The 18,196-nt window shown below is 49.4% G+C and overlaps 2 protein-coding genes across 3 annotated transcripts in view; one reads left to right on the top strand and one right to left on the bottom strand.

Moving 5' to 3' along the window:
- The first annotated feature begins 448 nt into the window (after positions 1-448).
- SLC16A4 (solute carrier family 16 member 4) lies at positions 449-16,923 on the top strand. 2 transcript variants are annotated; one of them, XM_041721223.2, is made up of 9 exons: positions 449-763; positions 2,077-2,210; positions 3,492-3,624; positions 4,354-4,497; positions 5,901-6,062; positions 6,591-7,136; positions 9,515-9,726; positions 11,979-12,072; positions 16,642-16,923. In XM_041721223.2, the coding sequence occupies exons 1-9, from the start codon at positions 754-756 to the stop codon at positions 16,782-16,784; spliced, it is 1,578 nt and encodes a 525-aa protein (XP_041577157.2). In that variant the 5' UTR covers positions 449-753; the 3' UTR covers positions 16,785-16,923. The 2 variants fall into 2 exon arrangements, with proteins under 2 accessions (XP_041577157.2, XP_041577158.2); XM_041721224.2 differs by having other exon boundaries at positions 450-763; positions 2,080-2,210.
- Positions 14,423-18,196, bottom strand: part of RBM15 (RNA binding motif protein 15) — a 20,421-nt gene continuing 16,647 nt past the window's right edge. The window contains exon 4 of the transcript XR_012052018.1: positions 14,423-17,266. The gene's annotated coding sequence lies outside the window, so the exon portion shown is untranslated. The remainder of the gene's footprint in view (positions 17,267-18,196) is intronic.

The following is an 18,196-nucleotide window of genomic DNA, read 5'->3' as shown; positions in this document are numbered from 1 at the left end:
GCCCAAATCCCTCCATCTTAAAACCTCTGACCCCCATGTACAAAACCAAAACCCCCCTGTACGGCACTCAAAAATTCTTCCCTCTACTTTATGACTACCTCTCCTATAATATCTAAACTTTTGTGACTTCTTGTTCTTCCTGCAAGGTTGGTAAATCATTCTATGGTTCAAACCCAAAATCACAGCTGTTTCCAGCTGCCTGCCAGGGTCTCAAATGCTTCTGACCTGGGCCCGGAACATCCAAAAATGTCTGAGGGACATTTTGAGTTCCGACAGGACCAGGGCTCTGCTCGCTGCAGGCAGCAGAGCCCCGGGCCGGGCTCCATCCAGCCCAGCCCTGCCAGCCCGGCTCTGCTCGGGTGGGATCCGGAGCTTTCCCCGGGTTCCAACTTCGCAGCCTCCCCCTCCTTTTCCTTCCCAACAGGATTTCGGCTCCAAACGCCCCGGGCTTCCTGTTCCCGGCTGGGGAAGGGGAGGGACTCTCGCCTTGGGGCCTCACGAGCCGAGCTCTGCCTCCAGAGAGGAGGAGGAGGAGGAAGAGGAGGAGGAGGAGGAGGATGGGCTCCGTCCCCCCAGCGCTCGCCGGGCTCCGTGTCCTGCTCAGCACAGACACCATCACCCTCACCCCGTGGAATGAAGGAGCAGCCTCGGGGGTGCCGAGTCAGGAAAGGGCGATTTAATCTCTGCAGCAGATGAGGATACTCTGAAGAGATTCCTCTTTGCTGTCGACTGCTCCGGGGAGGATTCTCCAGCATGCAGGGCGGTAAGGAAAAGTTCCAGGGTCATCACCCCGCTGCTGTCGGGTCCGGCTGCCCGCGGGGTGGATGAGGGGATGGAAGGGACACGGGCAGACAAAGCTGGAACAGGAGAAGCTTGCCGAGAGCTCCGGGGTGGGTCCGACCGGCAGTGAGTGACCGCTGGGCTTGTGGCACTGCCCAAAGTGCTGCAGCAGCACTGAGGCACCACCCGCCCTGAGAGCTGAGTGGTTACAGTGGTTTGGGGAGAGTGAGAAAGAACATTGAACCGTTTCCAGACAGGGACAGTTGGAATTGGCAGAAAGTCTGGGGCAAGCATCACCCGAGTGAGTGCGGTGTGGGGTCTGCCCCAGCCACAGCCACGGGGCTCCTGCCCGGGAATGGGAACGGGAACGGGAATGGGAACGGGAACGGGAATGGGAGTAGGAACGGGAATGGGAACGGGAATGGGAATGGGAACGGGAACGGGAATGGGAACAGGAATGGGAACGGGAGTGGGAACGGGAATGGGAACAGGAATGGGAACAGGAATGGGAACGGGAATGGGAACAGGAAGGGGAATGGGAACAGGAATGGGAATGGGAACAGGAATGGGAATGGGAACAGGAACAGGAATGGGAACGGGAACAGGAATGGGAACGGGAACGGGAACGGGAACGGGAACGGGAACGGGAACGGGAATGGGAATGGGAACGGGAATGGGAACGGGAATGGAAACGGGAATGGGAACGGGAATGGGAACGGGAATGGAAACGGGAATGGGAACGGGAATGGGAACAGGAATTGGAACGGGAATGGGAACAGGAATTGGAACGGGAATGGGAACGGGAATGGGAATGGGAACGGGAATGGGAACGGGAATGGAAACGGGAATGGGAACGGGAATGGGAACAGGAATTGGAACGGCAATGGGAACGGGAATGGGAACAGCAATGAGAACAGCAATGGGAATGGGAACGGCAATGGGAACGGGAATGGGAACAGCAATGGGAACGGGAAGGCAATGGGAATGGGAATGGGAACAGCAATGGGAACGGGAAGGCAATGGGAACGGGAATGGGAACAGCAATGGGAACGGGAAGGCAATGGGAACGGGAATGGGAACAGCAATTGGAACAGGAATGGGAATGGGAATGGGAATGGGAATGGGAATGGGAATGGGAACGGGAATGGGAATGGGAACGGGAACAGCAATGGGAATGGGAACGGGAATGGGAACGGCAATGGGAACGGGAATGGGAACAGCAATTGGAACAGCAATTGGAACAGCAATGGGAACTGAGCAGTGGAAGGTGTTAACCTGTCCTGACCTTCTCACCAGCAGAACAGGGGAAGGAGGATGAAGAGCTGGAGGTTCCGGAGGCTCCGTCAGCTGGGGAGAGCCGAGGCACAGCAGCAGCAGCAGCAGCAGCAGCCGGAGGGTGGGCGTGGGGAGTGGTGTTCCACTTCTTCCTGGTAAGCGGGGAGTGAAGCAAACCCCCCCGGAGCTGGGGCTGGGGGGTCTCAGCCTCGCTCAGAGCACGGGACAGGCTGACCCAGCCATCCCAGGCACACCCCAGGCACGCCATTCCCTGGGGGATGCCTCCTGTAAATGTCTCAGTGACTGACAGGAGGGTCCCCTTGCCAGGATGACTTTTCCCTGGTCAAACACATCCCCACAGGGGTGTCAAACCCCAAAGGAGCGTCCTGTCCCTTCAGCAAGGGCATGATCCCACCTCGGGCAGTGAGGTGGGAGCTAGTCTCTGTTACAGTGCACTCAGGCCATGTTTTCCCCCATTCCCCAGACCCCCGTGACTCTGATCAGATAACCCTGGACCCCTCCTCCTGCCCTGACAGGGTTGGTGGAGAGCCAGAGAAGCCCTCCCTGTCCAAAGCCTCAATAAACCCCTGACATTTCCTGTTTGTTCTATTCTACCCCGCTCTTTCCCCTGGATATCACAGAATAAAGAGCTGGAAAACCACATCAGGGTAAGAGCCTCTTTTGGAAATCTGTGCCCATCTCCTGATATTCCTCTCCTCAAGGCCTCGTATCTCTGGGCTAGCCTGAGAATTTAGGGGCTCAGAGGGGAGAAACGTCAACTCCCGGGTACTCTCTGGGAGGACCTGGCACCTCAACACCACTTAAAGCCACGAATTCCCTGTGCTCTAGGCTTTATCTTCCCACCCCATTCAGTGATGAATCAAGGAATTGTGAAGCTTGGAGAAGACCTTTAAAGTCACTGAGTCCAGCTGTAAAGAAGGCACCATCCCCCAAGCTAGGAAAGTTTTCCTCCCTTCAAATCCATCCCGAGTAACTCGCTGCCAATCATTAACCACCTGCCCCAGGGAGACAACAGGAGTTAAAATTCAGGACACAAACTGTCTGTCCTTTGCCCCTGACATAGAGAAATCCTGGGAAACTGCCCCAGTTAACATTCATCCCTGCTGCCCTCATCCCCTCATCACCTCTCCGTGATCTCCAAACAGATCAATTTTGACTATTGCTGCAGTACAAAAAAGTAACTTCAAAGGTAAAAGCATCCTACAAGAGCTGAGCTCTAGGGTTATTTTGTTCCTTTCCTTTGGAAAATCAGTTTGCAGAGGGCTTTCTGAGGAATACCCTGCTGGCATTCCCCAACACCAAGTTCAAGTGTCCTGGTTTGTTTCTCCCACACCACCACAAAAGAAGCAGAAGGAAAAGCTTTTCCTCCCTTCCCAATGCCCTGTGGCACCTCACCTCCACCCCTCTCAACTCAGGTCAATGTGCTCGTGGTGGGGATGCTGAAGACCTTTGGGATTTTCTTCGTGGCTTTCCGAGAGGAGATGGGGGGATCTTCGGAGCAGGTCAGCTGGATCGGCTCCATCATGTCCTCCCTGCGCTTCCTCGGAGGTGAGCTGCTGTCCCAGGGCTTGGGGCACTGCTGCAGCCTCTGTCTGACCTGGGGGCACTGAGGGAGCTCTGTGCATCCAATTCCCACCCCAGACTGCTCCAAACTGGACGTGGCTGGCACTCACATGTGCCTGAGCAGGAATAAATGTGCTCCAAATACTGGGCCATTCCGATGGGACAGGGGGAGGAAGTTGGAAATTGGGAAGAAATCCTTTCCTGTGAGGGTGGGCACGCCCTGGCACAGGTGCCCAGAGCAGCTGTGGCTGCCCCTGGATCCCTGGAAGTGCCCAAGGCCAGGCTGGATGGGGCTTGGAGCAACCTGGGACAGTGGAAAATGTCCCTGACCTTGGCAGGGGTGGGAGTGGATGAGCTTTAAAGTCTCTTCCAACCCAGACCCTTCTGGGGTCCCTGAACTTTGCTGTAGATTTATTGCACAGCTCCAGAGCAAACAACACTCTGGTCCCAGCTGTGGAATATTTGGAGCTGCTGGGCATGGTGTGATTGAGGAAGAGGCTCAGGAGAGCTGAACCTTTGGGCTCTGTCTCCTTCCCTGCCCCGCTCCCCGAGCTCTCAGGGTACAGGCAAAGCCTCTCTCCTGAACATTAACCCCTCTCACACCCCCGTCACCCCCTGCCTGCCGAGGCTTCCCAGTGGTCCCACCAGGTCCCCAGGCCGTGCCAAAGCAGCCTCTGTCCCCTCAGGCTGACGGTGTCCCCGTTTCCCTTGCAGCCCCGCTGGTGTCCGTGGTGTGCCGGCGCCTGGGGGAGCGGCCAGCCTCCATCCTCGGTGCGGGGCTGGTGGCCGGGGGCTGCCTGCTCAGCACTCAGGCCACCAGTGTCCCCTTCCTCTGCTTCTCCATGGGATTCCTGCTGGGTGAGACGGGCAGGAGCAGCAAATCGGCTCCTTCAGCCTTGGGGGAGGTCTGCAGGGGGAGCAGCCAAGGGTTTGTTCAGCTGGAGAAGGAGCCTGAGGTGATCAGGGACAGGACCCAAGGAAGGAGCTGTGTTGGATTTGGGATGGGTATCAGGGAAAGGTTCTTCCCCAGAGGGTGCTGGCACTGCCCAGGCTCCCAGGGAATGGGCACAGCCCTGAGGCTGCCAGAGCTGCAGGAGAGGTTGGACAATGCTCTCAGGGAGAGGGTGGGGTTGTTGGGGTGTCTGTGGGATTGGACTGGATGATCCTGGTGGGTCCTTCCCACTCGGGACATTCTGTGCTTCTGTGACCCTTCAGTGCCAAAGCACCCCCAGCTCCTTTCTGCGAGACACTGTGTGAACTCCCAAAGCTTCATGCTCAGAATAAAACACCAGTTTCAACATTCCAGTCCCAACTAACCTTGATTTTTTTTTTTTTTTTTCATGGACCTACACGGATCCTGACCTTTTAAAATCCCTTATAAAAGGGCAGAGCCTCCAATCCCCCACACACCAAACCCCACACACCAAATCTGGCTCTCCCCTGACTGTGAGAGCAGAAATCCTCTCCTTTCAGCCTGGGAATGCTGCAGAGCCAGGGACTGTCAGCTTGGGATAGCAGAACATGGAATCCCTACACAGGAACCCCTTTCTGGGACTGCAAGGGGTTTGTGGCTTCCCTTGGCCTCGGTGGGAGTTTCTGAGGAGCTCTCTGGGGTGGGTTTCTGCAGCCTTCCCAAGGCAGGTGGATTTGCTGGGTCAGAGACATCTCTGCCATGGGGCACCACAAGTCTCTCTGGGGTGGGAGCCTCTTATTCCCATTTTTCCTCTTCCCAAAGGGATGGGGTATTGTAAATGTAGGTGAACCCAATGGGAAGAAATGACGATGTCTGACTTAATTCATAAGGCTGAATTATTTCTTTATTATAACTATGTTAAAATACATTAATATATTATATAAAAGGAGAATACTAAAACTATACTTGTTCTGACTCTAAGTCTCTCCCAACTCATGACCCTCTCTGAGAGCCCAGCCCCAGGTGGGTTGGATTGGCCATCAGGCTCAAACAATCCTCACCAGAATTTAATCAAGCACTCACTCCAGGTAAATAATTCTCCAAACACAACCCACATAAGAAAAACAAGGAGCAGAAATAGAAATTTTCTCTTTCATTTCTCTCTGTGCACCTCTATAAAAAATCCTAAGAGGGAGAGAAATGTGCTTGCCACAATGGGGTTTGCCTGATGGAGTCTCTCTGGGGTGGGAGCCTCTTATTCCAGTTTTCCCTCCCCACAGGGATGGGGATTTCCTGATGGAGTCTCTCTGTGGTGGGAGCCTCTTACTCCCATTTTCCCTCCCCACAGGGATGGGGTTTGCCTGCCTGTACCAGGCGGCCGCGGTGATGACGGCCAAGCGCTGCCGAGCTCGCCTGGCCTTCTGCAACGCCCTGGCCCGCTCTGGGATGGGGCTGACCTTCCTGATGGCTCCCTTCACTCAGCTCCTCATCGAGGCCTACGGCTGGCAAGGTGAGGCTTCTCCTGTTCCTTCCAATCCATCGGCTCTGAGAGGGAATCTGGGGAGATCTGGAGGCTCTATGAGGCTCTTCTTAAAAATTCAGCACACCGAGGAGTAACTCTGCCTCTTCTAGGATAGTATGGGGACATCTTGTTAATAATGAGACTAAATTTAATCACTCATTAAAATCAGAGTCAAAGCACAGATCTCAGAAATCAAAATGAGAAATCCCCAATTTTACTGTAGTGATTAAAGAGCATCTTGAAGGTCCATCATGACTTTAAATGAGGAAAAGCAAAACAGATCCCAGAGGTATCTGTGGATTTGTTCTGTGCATCACAGAAAAATGAACTTCCAGCTAGAGAAACAGGAATAAAAATCCCTGTTTTGTTAACTCCTCCATAAGGAGATGGCAAACTCCCTTCTCATGGCAGAACTTCCTCCATGGTCAGTGAAAGCCACACCTTGTTCCACAAAGGCCATTTCCTGCTGCTCCTCCCTTTCCAATCAAGAACAAACCACCTTTTGCCTTCCCTCAGGTACTCTGCTGATTTTTGGAGGCATCATGCTGAACCTGGTGCCTTCCAGCATGTTGCTGTGGCCTGTCAGCCCCCAGTCACCTCGGGAATCTGCCAAAAATCAACACCGGGGCTCTTCAGTGGCAAAGAAGGATCCAGAAACTCCTGGTGGATGTTTAGATGGAAGCACTCCCAGGGAATTACAGCTTCTCTGTGCACAGGAGGCTCCCACCACAGAGAGACTCGTGGTGCCCCATGGCAGAGATGTCTCTGACCCAGCAAATCCACCTGCCTTGGGAAGGCTGCAGAAACCCACCCTGGAAATCTCCTCCTCAGAAACTCCCACCGAGGCCAAGGGAAGCCACAAACCCCTCACAGCCTCCAAAAAGAAACCTTCTCAGCCTCTCCTGGACTTCTCCCCACTGAAGGATCCCGTTTTCTTCATTTTCACCTGGTCTTTCCTGTTCAGCCACTTGGCCTATTTCGTGCCCTTCTTCCACCTGGTGGCGAGGGCCAGGACGCTGGGCATGAGCAGCAGGGACGGCTCCTACCTGATCGCCGTGGCTGGTAGGCAAAGGGATCCTTCACCCCACAGCTCGCAGAGAAACACCCCCAATTCTGCCAAAAAACGGCCCCAGATGTGTCCTGGGATGGATCCTCCTGGCACAGGTTGAGTCCTTACCCCACTGGGGTGCTTCTCCCGGTGCCAGCTGGATGATCCCACACCCTCCCTGCTCCCAACAACCCCAAATCTCCAGTTCCAAGGTGCTCTCTGCCCACCACAAACCCTGCTGTGCTCAAACCCACAAGCCACCAGAATCCAGAGGTGCAGCCAAAACCCTCCAGTTTGACCCAAAAGGGAGAAATTCAATACTGGGGGAAAATTCCCGACATGAATGTGGATCCAGGCATTTGGATTTCGCACATCCACCTCCAAGTGGGGAATAAACAGGCACACTCCCCCAAACCCAAACTCATACCTGGTTATAAACCAGGATTAACATTAAAGCCATGCTGGGATAAAAAAAGTGGCTCCAGCCTCAGTCAGCAGCAAATAGTTTATTGTAGAAAAATACATTTTATTTCTGCAGTGCTGGGGAATATTCAGCAGTGAGGGGTTGTCGAGGCGCTAGAAATCCCCAGGAATTAATGGGATATTTGGAATTAGGAGTGGGAGAGACACGGGTCAGTGGGACACGAGCTCACTCCAGAGCTCCTTGATCTTTGCTTCATAAAAATGTACCAAGAAGTGTAAAAAAACCTCTCAAAACCCAAAAGCTCAAAACCCCAACAACTAAAAGGCTGCTGAGCCTCTAAAATGTCTGGGTTTCTAGAAAACGCCTGGGTTTTTAGAAAAATTAAATTTTAGAATTTAAATAGAATTAATTTTAGAAAAATTAAAATCTCAGCTGCATTTTTCTTCTTCATATTCAGCTTTTTCTCTTCAGCAAGTGCCTCTTTCCTGATTCAGGGCATTTCAGAGTGCAGACACCCTGAAGGGTGAAATTCCCCCCTGAAGGGAATTTTCCCAGAGCATTTTGGTGCCCTTGGGAGGAGCAGCACAACGGAAAAGGGAAAAAACCCCAATCCCTGGATTTTGTAACAGCCTAAAAACACCTGGAACTTTTTGGCATTTTAGCCATTTGTGGTCATGTCCTCACAATGAACAGGGAAACTGGGATGTGACACAGCCAATAAAAGAAATAATACTGAATAATAGAAATAAGTCATCTTAGAAAAATCACTGATAAATAATAAATATAATAATTTAAAACTATATAAATAAATATATAAAAATACTGGCTATAATAATATAGAATAATACAAATAATTAATATAATATAATAAATAGAATAATAAATTATTTTAGGGTTAATATAAATAATCAAGTGTAACACAAATAATGTATAAAAATAATATAAATATTATAAAACACTGTAAAATATAACTATTTGAATATATAATATGTAATATCATATTATAATGTACAGTAAAAATATAAAAATATTAAAAATATGCAAATTCTAAATAATAAATACAGTAATGTGAAGTATAATTTCACTATATGAAATACAGTTAATTATAGAAAATAATATAGTAATATAATATTAAAATATACTATAATATAATAGGATTATATTATATTATATTATATTATATTATATTATATTATATTATATTATATTATATTATATTATATTATATTATATTATATTATATTATATTATATTATATTATATTATATTATATTATATTATATTATATTATATTATATTATATTATATCATGTCATGTCATGTCATGTCATGTCATGTCATGTTATATTATATTGCAAATACAATATAATCATATTAATAATATAATAATTAATTTAATTACTAATATAATATAATATAATATAATATAATATAATATAATATAATATAATATAAACTATAATAGCAACAATATGAATAATATAAAATAAAAAATACTGTCAGTATCAATATAATACATATCCTACAAATAATCATATAAAATACTATAAAGTATAGCTAAATTTATATCTAATGATTTATACTATCTAATAAATTGAATAATATAAAACACAAAATACTGTATCAATGTAATACATATATTACAAATAATAAAAAATAATATAAAATACTATAAAGTTAGCTAAATTTATAATATCTAATAATTTATAATTTATACTATCTAATAAATTGAATAATATAAAATATAAAACACTGTAAGTATCAATATAATACATATATTACAAATAAAAAATAATAATATAAACCACTATAAAGTATATCTAAATTTATAATATCAAATAATTTATAATTTATAGTATCTAATAAATTTATGTGAAATAATAACATATAAAATTACCTAGAAATATCAGAATTTGAGTATTACACAAAGCCAAGTCCCCCTGAGGCTCTGAGCTGCTGTTCCCTCAGGCATCACGGAGATGCTGAGCCAGCTGCTCTCGGGCTGGGTGGCCGACCACAACTGGACCAAGAAGTACCACCTCCATGTCACCTACCTGTTCCTCAGCGGGGTCACCAACCTGCTGGGGCCGCTGGCCACCACCTTCCCTCTGCTGCTCGCCTACGCCGTGGCCTTTGCCATCTTCTCTGGAGGCTTCATGGCCCTGGTGCTGCCCGTGCTGGTGAGTCCTGCCCCGCGCCGGAGCCACGGGGACACGCGGAGCCGCGGCAGGATCCTGCTGGGCACCACGGGGAGGCCCAGGGACAGCCGGGAATGCCGGGCAAGGGGAAGGGGAAGGATCCAGGGAGAGCTCGGAGCCTAAAGGGGCTCCAGGAGATCCCCTCAGAGCCCCTTGCAGACCTTAAAGGATTCCAGGAGATCCTCTCAGAGCTCCTTCCAGAGCCTAAAAGGGTTCCAGATCCCCTCAGAGCTCCCTGCAGAGCCCAAAAGGGTTCCAGATCCCCTCAGAGCTCCATCCAGAGCCTAAAGGGGCTCCAGGAGAGCCCCTCAGAGCTCCTTGCAGATCCCCTCAGAGCCCCTTGCAGACCTTAAAGGATTCCAGGAGATCCTCTCAGAGCTCCTTCCAGAGCCTAAAGGGGCTTCAGGAGATCCCCTTTTCTGCAGAGCCTAAAGGGGATCCAGGAGATCCCCTCAGAGCCCCTTGCAGTGCTTAAAAGGGATCCAGATCCCCTCAGAGCTCCTTTAGGTACCTAAAGGAGATCCAGGAGATCCCCTCAGGTTTTTGCAGTGCCGAAAGGGGATCCAGGAGATCCCCTCAGAGCCTCTTGCAGAGTCTAAAGGGGTTCCAGGAGATCCCCTCAGAGTTTTTTTAAGAGCCTAAAGGGGATCCAGGAGATCCCCTCAGAGCCCCTTGCAGTGCTTAAAAGGGATCCAGGAGATCCCCTCAGAGCTTCTTTAGGTACCTAAAGGAGATCCAAGAGATCCCCTCAGGTTTTTGCAGTGCTGAAAGGGGATCCAGGAGATCCCCTCAGAGCTTCTTGCAGAGTCTAAAGGGGTTCCAGGAGATTCCCGCAGAGTTTTTGTAGAGCCTAAAGGGGATCCAGGAGATCCCCTCAGAGCTCCTTGCAAAGCCCAAAAGGGTTCCAGATCCCCTCAGAGCTCCTTCCAGAGCCTAAAGGGGCTCCAGGAGATCCCATCAGAGCTCCTTGCAAAGCCCAAAAGGGTTCCAGATCCCCTCAGAGCTCCCTGCAGAGCCCAAAAGGGTTCCAGATCCCCTCAGAGCTCCTTCCAGAGCCTAAAGGGGCTCCAGGAGATCCCCTCAGAGCCCCTTGCAGACCTTAAAGGATTCCAGGAGATCCTCTCAAAGCTCCTTCCAGAACCTAAAGGGGATCCAAGAGATCCCCTCAGAGCTCCTTCCAGAGCCTAAAGTGTTCCAGATCCCCTCGGAGCTCCTTCCAGAGCCTAAAGGGGATCCAGGAGATCCCCTTTTTTGCAGAACCTAAAGGGGATCCAGGAGATCCCCTCAGAGCCCCTTGCAGTGCTTAAAAGAGATCCAGGAGATCCCCTCAGGCTCCTTTAGGTACCTAAAGGAGATCCAGGAGATCCCCTCAGAGCTCCTTGCAGAGCCCCTTCCAGAGCCTAAAGGGGATCCAGGAGATCCCCTCAGAGCCCCTTGCAGTGCTTAAAAGGGATCCAGGAGATCCCCTCAGAGGTTTTTTAGAGCCTAAAGGGGATACAGGAGATCCCCTCAGGTTTTTGCAGTGCCTAAAGGGGATCCAGGAGATCCCCTCAGAGCCTCCTGCAGAGCCTAAAAGGGTTCCAGGAGATCCCCTCAGAGTTTTTTGCAGTGCCCAAAGGGGCTCCAGGAGAGCTGGAGAGGGACTGGGGCAAGGGATGGAGGGACAGACACAGGGAATGGCTCCCACAGAGGGCAGGGATGGATGGGATATTGGGAAGGAATTCTCCCTGTGAGGGTGGGCAGGCCCTGGCACAGGGTGCCCAGAGCAGCTGGGGCTGCCTCTTCATCCCTGGAAGTGTCCAAGGCCAGGCTGGATGGGGCTTGGAGCAGCCTGGGACAGTGGAAATTCCCTCTCTATGGCAGGTGTGGAATGGATGGGCTTTGAGGTCCCTCTGATCCAGGGAGGGAGGCACCATTATAATTTGGCATTTCTTTCTGGCAGGCATTCAGAGTTCAAAACTCCTTTCTCAAAGTCTGGGCAGGTGGAAGGCAGAGAAGCATCTCCCATCCCAGTAATTCCCACACCTGCCTTAGGGAGGCAAACGGGTTCCAGGCTGGATCAGACCTACAGGGGCAAAGTCCTCCCAAAGCTGCAGCTGAAGAGGAAATTCCCCAGAAAAAGAATTAAATTATCTCTTGTGCTGAAAAAAAAAAAATAAAAAAATTTCAATTAATCTGTTGTGCATATTTCCTATGAAGCCATTCACTAATTATCCATTTTGGTTTCCAAACAGGTGGATCTGGTGGGTGTGGAAAAGCTCCACAGCTACCTGGGGTTTGCTGCTTTCTTTGCAGGGATAGCAGCCATGGGAGGACCCCCTTTAGCAGGTAAGTGATGTTATATAAAACACACACCCACCCCAGAAACCCAGGGATAAATCATGCTGCTGGTTCACTCTCCTACAGGGATCCATTCCAGGATGGGTTTTCTGTTCAGAGACAAAAAAAAATCCAATTTCAGAAATGTATTTTTATAGACAGGCAACATTTTGCTTGGGAATTTGCAAATTCCAACCAGCAGCTTGGAAAATGCTGCCTGGAGTATTTAGAAAATGCTGCTTGGGAGTGTTTGGAAATGCTGCCTGGAATATCTGGAAAATGCAGTGAAGCCCCATGTGCAGAGTTTAGCCCTGACCACAGCAGGACAACAAGCACATTACCATGGATTTTACTCCCAGTAGTGATAAAATAACACTGAACTTGGACTGGAGGGGAAGCCAGGAGAGGAAGGGAAAGCAAGGACAGACTCAGCAAGATTCCCACCAGGCAGAGGCACTGAAACATCAGGGGAAGCCTCAGTAATCTCTTGTTTTGACAGAGATTACACAGCTCAGCCACCAGAGCTCTGGGCCCAGAGATAAGGAGCATGAAAAGCATTTGCTCTTCTCCCTCTGCCAGGAAAGCAAGGCAGCTGTGAGGATTTGGGAGATTTCAAGTGCTTAGAAATGAGTGTCCAGCCTCTGCTAAGGAGCAGGGGACTTGTCCTCCTCCAAACAGCTTGGCCAGGACAAAGCTTTGGCTTTCCTGCAGCCCAGCAAGCCAACTGCTCCTGGGCTGAGTCCCCAGCAGGGGAGGGGGGATTCTGCCCTGCCCAGGTGAGACTCCACCTGCAGAGCTGCCCCAACCTGGGGAACAGCAGCAGGAGGATGGGGAGCTGCTGGAGCCAGGCCAGAGGAGCCCATGGAGATGCTGCAAGGGCTGGAGCCCCTCTGCTCTGGAGCCAGGCTGGGAGAGCTGGGGGCGCTCCCCTGGAGAGGAGAAGCTCCAGGGAGAGCTCAGAGCCCCTGGCAGCAGGAGAGCTGGGGAGGGACTGGGGAGAAGGGATGGAAGGACAGGACACAGGGAATGGCTCCCACTGCCACAGGGCAGGGTTGGATGGGATATTGGGAAGGAATTGTTCCCTGTGAGGGTGGGGAGGCCCTGGCACAGGGTGCCCAGAGCAGCTGTGGCTGCCCCTGGATCCCTGGAAGTGTCCAAGGCCAGGCTGGACAGGGCTTGGAGCAGCCTGGGACAGTGGGAGATGTCCCTGCCCATGGCAGGGGATGGAATGGGAACAGCTTTAAGGTCCTTTCCAATCCAAATCATAATTTTTTGTTCCCTGCCCCCCAAATCAGCTGCCCCCAGCCTGCAGAGGCGCCTGGCTGGAAGCTGCTAAGGATTCTGTAAATTCCAGCTCCATGCAAACTTTCAGCAATGCTGCTGTTCCACCAGCACAGGGAAAAAAAAAAAAATTATATGCCCAATCAGTATCTCTGGGCTGGTTATGTTCTTTCTGTAGATGCAATTTCAAGGAGCCAAAACATTTAATTGATAACGAGCTTCCCAATGCCAGGGTGATGCAGAGCCTGGATTGCAGATCCCTGCTGCTGGCACCAGGGGAACACTGAGCACACAGCAACCCCTCAGTGCCCTGAACCCCCTGACACAGGAACAGACAGCAGCAGCTCAGCACCTGGGCTGGCTCTTATCCACACTCACACTGCAGTTCAATTCCTTTTAAGCCTTTTGCTTTCTGCAGTGGGTCTGTAAAGAAAGCAGGTTTCCTGCAAAAAGCTTTCCACAGAAATCAGGCTTAATGCAAGTGGGATAAATAAAGGCCAAATAAAGCCAAGAAGCAAAACAACTCCTGATCCAACTCCCAACTCCTGATCCAACAGAGCAAGATGGAAACAATCCAGAGCTCAGGATCCAGCCTTGGGACCCAAGATAAATTCTGCAATTTTCTCTTGCAATGCAGTTTTAAGTGTGAAAACTGAGTGAGACCAAAATCTCCTGATGAAGTGTCCAAAACCATCTGCTCCTTGCAGACAGCAGGATTTAAGTGCTCTGAGAAACCCTGGTGCTCTCACCTCCCAAAAACCTCGAGTTTAGAACTTCAATTTCATCAAACTCAAGTGTTTTTATGCAGTGGAAATAATGATAACAGATAATGAGAACTGCAGAGGTTAAAACTGCCTAATTTGCATATTAGACCAATCCCTAATGGAAGGAAAAGGTGACTTACCTGCAAATCTGTTCAGCTGAAAGCCCTGAAATCCAGGGGCATCTGGCAGGACCCAAAGGGAAAGTTTGGAGTCTCCTTCAGAGCTCCCCATCCACTGGCACCTCTGGATGCTGCCACGCTGAAAAAACCCAGCCCAAACCAGAATAAACATTATTTTGGCAGCCACGAGCAAGCTGAGGAGAGAAAGGCACAGTTTATTTCCACAAGCAGTACAAATCACTGACTCAAAATGCAAAAGAGCTGAACCAAAGCATGTAACACAAATTCTAGAAGAGATTCCAGCCCCTGGAGCACGATCTCCACTCCCAAGAAATTTGGGTGGTCAAAGGGGAGAGGGTGGTCAAAGTCACCCAAAAGCTCTGCTGGCACAAGTATTTGGATGTTTTCTAAATTTTACCTTTATCTTCCCACTGAATTTTGCTCCTCAGGGCGTCAGGAATAAATAAAACTTCTGATTAAAGATGAGCAGGACCATTTAAACAGCCTGACCCAGCTGGTAGCATCAGCAGTGCTGGGAATGTTTAGTTTGGATTACATTGCTGGGATTTACCAGCATTCCTCACAGAACTGCTGCTTTGCTGGGGCTTGAACACCACAAGCTCCTAGTTCAGCTTTCTGCAGCAGGAGTGATTATTGTTTTGGAAATGAATTGGGAGCACAGAGACTGGAGTTGCTCCAAAAGGTTGGGGTGTGATGAAAGTTGATGACTGTGCTGCCAATGAGGCGATGCTGGTAAATCCCACTGCACCTAAATCCCATTCAGCACCAAAAAACCCTTGAGAAAATGAAAAAAATAATTAATAAATATCCTGAAGGATATTTTAAGAAGAATTGCAATAAATCAGAGCTCAGCTGGAGCACTCTGTCCTGTTCCTCTCACAAATAACTACGTCAGCATCCCCTCTCCAAATCCCAGAGACTTCCAGGCAGTGAAACCAGATCCCACCCCTGGGAATGAACCACTCCAAAACAGCCTCAGGGTCATGGGAGAGTGTCCCAGTGCAGCACCACAGGATGGATCCCACCACGGGATGGATCCCACCACGGGATGGATCCAACCACTGGTGGGATCTCACCAGGATATGGATCCAACCAGGAGAGGGATCCCACCATGGGATGGATCCTGGATCCCACACAGGATGGATCCCACACAGGATGGATCCCACCACGGGATGGATCCCACCACGGGATGGATCCAACCACTGGTGGGATCCCACCAGGATATGGATCCAACCAGGAGAGGGATCCCACCACAGAATGGATCCCACCAGGGGATGGATCCTCCTCTCCAGCTGCAGCTCCTCCAGCACGTGGCCCACAGGACATCCCTGAGGAGGAAACACAGGGACATCCCCTGGGACAGCAGTGAGCCAATAGAAACTGGAACTGGGCACGAGCAGCTTTTCCTGTGCTTTGTAAAACCTTCCTGTGGAAATCTACAGTGGGGGAATGTCAGTGCCTCTGCTCCAGCACAGATCCCAAATTTTACTGGATCTCCCTTTCCAGGTGCCCGAGCCCAGGACCTCAGGGACTGTGTCATGTCCCTTCCTGGGTTTAAGAACTCCAGGCTTGGGCCAGATCTGCTGTTGGTGTAAATCAGAGAAGCCCATGGATGTCTGGATTCCATGGATGTCTCCAGAGGAATTGCATTTCACACCAGCAGCAGATCTGGCTCAGCTGCTGCCCCACACCCACATTTGGGACTGGATTAGGGTTTTTATGTGCAGCAACATCTCCCACCACTTTGCAGATTTTAGATTCAAAGAGAGGAAATCTCCACCTTTCAAAGGACTGCCCGGAGCCCAGATGATTTGCCAGGACCAAACCCCTCCAACACTTGGAGGTCACTTTAAAAGGTGACCTGAATCCTCCAGACATTCCTGTGGCTCGATGGAATTCAGCTTTTCCTTTTAAGTCCTCCCAGAGCCACTTTTATCAAGTTCACTTCCAGATCCTGGCCTGGTGTCTCTCCTATTGGACAAAGGACATTAGGCTGGGTCTGCTCACAAGGAGACAGGGCTGGAGAAGGGTTTGCAGCCCAGATGTTGCAAATACCAACATGTGCAAGTCATTCCTTCAATCCAACGGGATCTTCCATCAGCTACTTTTGGCCCACTTACTTAAAACAGGAAAAAAAAAAATCAGGGATTAAATTCAATCAAATTAAACACCATGTCCACTACAAGGATCAAAGCTGGCTCTGGGGAAAATGACATGCATGTCATTTCCTTACAGGAAATGCTGCCCAGGAAGAGTTAAAATAATTTAAGGAAAATATCTGAGCAATTCTTAGATGAGAACACATGTCCTTTGCCTCCCGCCCACCTCCTCAAATGATTTTTTTTTCACTGAGAAAAGTCCCACTGCTTTAATAACAACCTTTTCTCCTGCAGGGTGGCTCTATGACTACACCCAGACCTACGTCTGCTCCTTCCTCTTTGCTGGAGCCTGTGCTCTCATCTCACCTATCTCCTTCTTCTTCGAGCCCACAGCCCAAAAATGGAAGCTAAAAAAAGCCACTTCGAACAAGAGCTGAAGTTTTAAAGGCTGGGCTTTGGTCACATCTGAACTGGGAAGGATCAACAGCAGCAACACGGAAAACTGTAATTTTTGGGTGTCACATTCAGTTTGGATACCTGGATATTTGTCCTGATTAAAGCCATCTGAGAAACGCACAGTGTGAAGTGTATGGGAAAATGCAGCCCATGGCCTGGGTTTCACAGTGCTGGGTTTTTCTGCCTCTCAGATTTAATCCTCAGCTCTGTCCTTCCCAGAGCAGAGCTGACTCACTCACCTCGTGGGATGAGCAGCCAGGGAGCTCCCAGTGCCAGAGATTTCAGCTCATTCTATTCAGACACAAACAACTGGCCCTGGGGAGGGATGAAAGCAGGGACAGGGAGGTCAGGGTGACACTTCCATGAGGATCAGCTGCTCCAGGAGCACCTCTCTTGGGGGGAAGGATGCTGCAGTGGGGCCATTCCACATCCCAGGCACTGTTATTGCCACAGCACAGAGGACCTGGAAGCAAAACCAGTTTTAATTAAAGCCAGAACCACGACACAGCAAAGTCAGAGACTAAACCCACCCCTCCCCAGCTTCCCAAGCAGCCAGAGACTCCCAGGGATTCCATGCACACACAGAGGCAGCTCCAGTGCTGAGCCTGGATTCACCCAGCAACCCACAGATTGAATTTGGATGGATAAGACACGACACAGCAGCCTGGACTTTCCTTCCAGTAGTGAAGATGCAATTTTTTGAAATTTGGTATTTGAAATTATTATATCAACCTGGGATATTCATTCCAACCAATGGCATTATCCTTTTTACCTTCTCCCTTTTTAATTATTAAGGAGATTTAACTATCCTGTTTTTTTTTTTCTTACCCCTTTTATTCCTCATCCCTTTTTTTAATATTAAGGCAGCAAGAGAGTTGTTTTCCCTATAAAAACACTCATTTAAACTGTGAAACGGGTTATTTCAAGCCCAAAATGAGGTGGTTTATATTTAATAAAAAGCTCCAGAATATTGTAAGTTTCAAGGAGCTCCAACACAGTCACAGGTAAGAAAGTTCCTCAATAGATGATGGGCCAAATCCAGCAGTTACACAATTCCACAGTGCATAGAAATTCTGCTTAAATGAGGGAAAAATTACAGGGAAAGGGGAATGTCAGTGCTACAAAACAGTTCGTTTTTCATATGCTGTTTCACAGCTTCTCCCAGGAACCTGCAGGCAGCAAGTGCTTTGGGAATGTTCCTTTTCCACTGTAACCATCATCCCTTTACAGCTGAAACCTCAGCATCCAGCACTCTGCGATTGGGATGGACCAGTGAGTATCAGTGAGGATTCCCAGGGGGGCATTTGCCAAGGCACCAGGATTTCTGGCTAAGGTTATTATTTCCAAGGTGTTTAAGGCACTGGGAGTTGCAGGGGGATGAACCCTACTCAGC

Source organism: Taeniopygia guttata, chromosome 26, assembly GCF_048771995.1.
Source record: "Taeniopygia guttata chromosome 26, bTaeGut7.mat, whole genome shotgun sequence".
Taxonomy (NCBI): domain Eukaryota; kingdom Metazoa; phylum Chordata; class Aves; order Passeriformes; family Estrildidae; genus Taeniopygia; species Taeniopygia guttata.
The sequence above is the reverse complement of the archived record's forward strand: the minus strand, read 5'-3'. Positions and strand labels throughout refer to the sequence as shown.

What these genes read in the sequence shown, in the direction of transcription:
- SLC16A4 (XM_041721223.2), top strand. An exon ending in CTCCCTGCGCTTCCTCGGAG is followed by an intron (nt 3,625 to 4,353) that starts GTGAGCTGCTGT and finishes TTTCCCTTGCAG; the next exon opens with CCCCGCTGGTGTCCGTGGTG. An exon ending in CCCTGGTGCTGCCCGTGCTG is followed by an intron (nt 9,727 to 11,978) that starts GTGAGTCCTGCC and finishes GTTTCCAAACAG; the next exon opens with GTGGATCTGGTGGGTGTGGA.